Here is a 2,221-nt window from a genome sequence, read left to right as displayed (position 1 = left end):
CTGGCGGTAGTGACACATGGGTGACAAAAACTGAGGTTTTGAAGGAACTGGCCTCAAGTGGCATAGCTGTTCATTGTCATGTGACTCCCTATGAGGTACGTGACCCAATGAGAGCCTGGGTTGGAAACGAGCACAGTAAATTTGCACAAACTCTAAAAGAGCTGGGAGCTCCCATTGTCAACGTGGTGCATTTTATGAATGAAAAACCTTCGCTCGAAAATCATTTTCGTGTATTAGAAATGATAAGTAATGAAGAAGTTTAAGAAAATTATTATTTTAAAGGTGGATCTTGCACTTTTGTGGACAACAGTCCTAGAATGTCATTTCTACAGCAGCTGTTGTCTGTTAGATGGTAAAGCTGTTAATTCTGAAGAATGATAACATGTCAACCGTAATTATATCATGTCAGCTGCCAATAATGACAACATGGTGACAGTAAAAACATATTTATTTCTTAATACTACTGGGGGAAGCAGGTTCACACTGTGATATTTTAAGACCATGATGATCATCTTAGATTTAAAATGGCTTATTCACTTTAATGAGGCTGCTCTCGTAGCACCCATTGTTGAGTGATTTTTTTTTTTTAAAGGCAGTTGGATGAAAATGATCTTTTACATTCCACATCTACAGTAAACACTTTAAAGAAAGGTATAAAAAAAACTTTTCCTTGTCAGTTGATATTTTGGCTCCTGCTTGTAAAGGAAATAATAAAATATTTAACTGACTACTTTGAAGTTTACAGGTGTCATAATTTTGAGGTTACCATTTTTTTCAATTATTAAATGGATGATGTAGTCAGGTTTTTTTAATCAGCTAAGTAAAAAATGCAAAGAGGGGTGTATATGAAAGAGGCAAATGTGTGGTAGGCATTTCATATTCAAGGATGGTAAGAAGAAGAGTAATGAGCTGCCCTTCTCCTACAATTCAGGTAAGCCATAATGTAGTCACCAGTTATTAAGCAAAATTTAAGCTTCCCTTTTAAAAATACAAGGGGGCTCTTCCCCCTGCTTGTTTCGTTCGCCAACCCCCGGGTTTGGTTATCCGGATATACAATTTAAAGAGATCATTTTCATTCCATTCATTTTTTACTTCTTGATATTTGCCAGTAATAAAGCTGTAGTGAATGAGTTATTCCCACCCACCGGGGCTGCTAGTGCCAGGCTGCGTGATCTGCTTGTCATGCTGCGCAACAATCATTTAAAAGCCTGTACAGAAGCTGTCCTTTAACCCAGCTACCGCTTGTGTCGTGCTGCGTGATCTGCATGTCACGCTGTGCGACAATCATTTAACAGCCTGTACAGCAGCTGTCCTTTTATCTCACTTCTTTGTCTCTCCAAGAATTTGTTTGTAAGTAGGGTGTGTCGAGCAAATAGTCTTGCGGGACTTCAAAGTGTCTTCTGAGCGCTTCGTCTTCCTCCCAAGATTTTTTTTTTTTTTTTTATAACAGAGAGAAATGGTAGGAGAATTAAACTATCACTGTTTATACCTTGTAAATGTTATTTTTTAACAAAATCCTTGTTTATATTTTATGTTAATAAGACTATATAAAATAGTTTTTGTTTTGATAGAATGAATTACATTGATGGTCTTTTATTCATCAGAAGAAAACTTACTGTGCATCAAATACAGAGATCTCTGTGTCCTTCAGATGAGATGTAAAACTGAGGTCCTGACTCTCTCTGGTCATAAAAGAGCCCTGGGCGACCTATGTAAAGAGCAGGTTGTATCCTGATGCTCGGGCTAAATTGCCCACCACGGCCTAGTCATTCTGGTCACCTGTCTCAAATTGGCTATCCTTTCTCACCTCTTCACCACCTAACAGTTAAAGTGTGGTGAGTGTACTGGCGCAATAATAGCTGCCATCACATCATCCAGGTAGGAGCTACATACATAAGTGATGGTTGAAGTGGCTCCCTACTCACTGAAGTGCTCAATGTAAGTAGTGAGAAAACCACTATATAAAGAATTATTATTCACACCCTTAGTAAATAAAAGCAAAATTGTCTGTGAAAAAATGTCTTTGTTTATTGAAATCTTAAGTATCTATAGAGATTCTGTTTGGAGGAATCATCTCAGACCCCTTGGTATGTGTTCTCCAACCTCATTATGTATTATAAGAGAAGGCCTGAAGCTGATATCATGGCAAAGGACGGTTGTACAAAGTATTAAAAGAACTGATGCCAATAATTGTGGCACACATTGGAGAAAAATATTTTGT

At 37.7% G+C, this 2,221-nt stretch overlaps 1 protein-coding gene across 2 annotated transcripts in view; it reads left to right on the top strand.

Annotated features, from left to right (window-relative positions):
- Positions 1-1,324, top strand: part of c6h2orf69 (chromosome 6 C2orf69 homolog) — an 11,454-nt gene extending 10,130 nt beyond the window's left edge. For both annotated transcript variants that reach the window (XM_039755894.1, XM_039755895.1), the window contains one exon: positions 1-1,324. This exon is cut by the window's left edge and continues 538 nt beyond it. In XM_039755894.1, coding sequence (XP_039611828.1) covers positions 1-263 — 263 coding nt within the window. In that variant the 3' untranslated portion in view covers positions 264-1,324.
- Positions 1,325-2,221: the final 897 nt, after the last annotated feature.

The sequence above is a fragment of the Polypterus senegalus genome, chromosome 6 (genome assembly GCF_016835505.1).
Source record: "Polypterus senegalus isolate Bchr_013 chromosome 6, ASM1683550v1, whole genome shotgun sequence".
NCBI classification, from domain to species: Eukaryota; Metazoa; Chordata; class Cladistia; order Polypteriformes; family Polypteridae; genus Polypterus; species Polypterus senegalus.
Note: the sequence above shows the minus strand (reverse complement) of the source record. Positions and strands in the feature narration are given on the sequence as shown.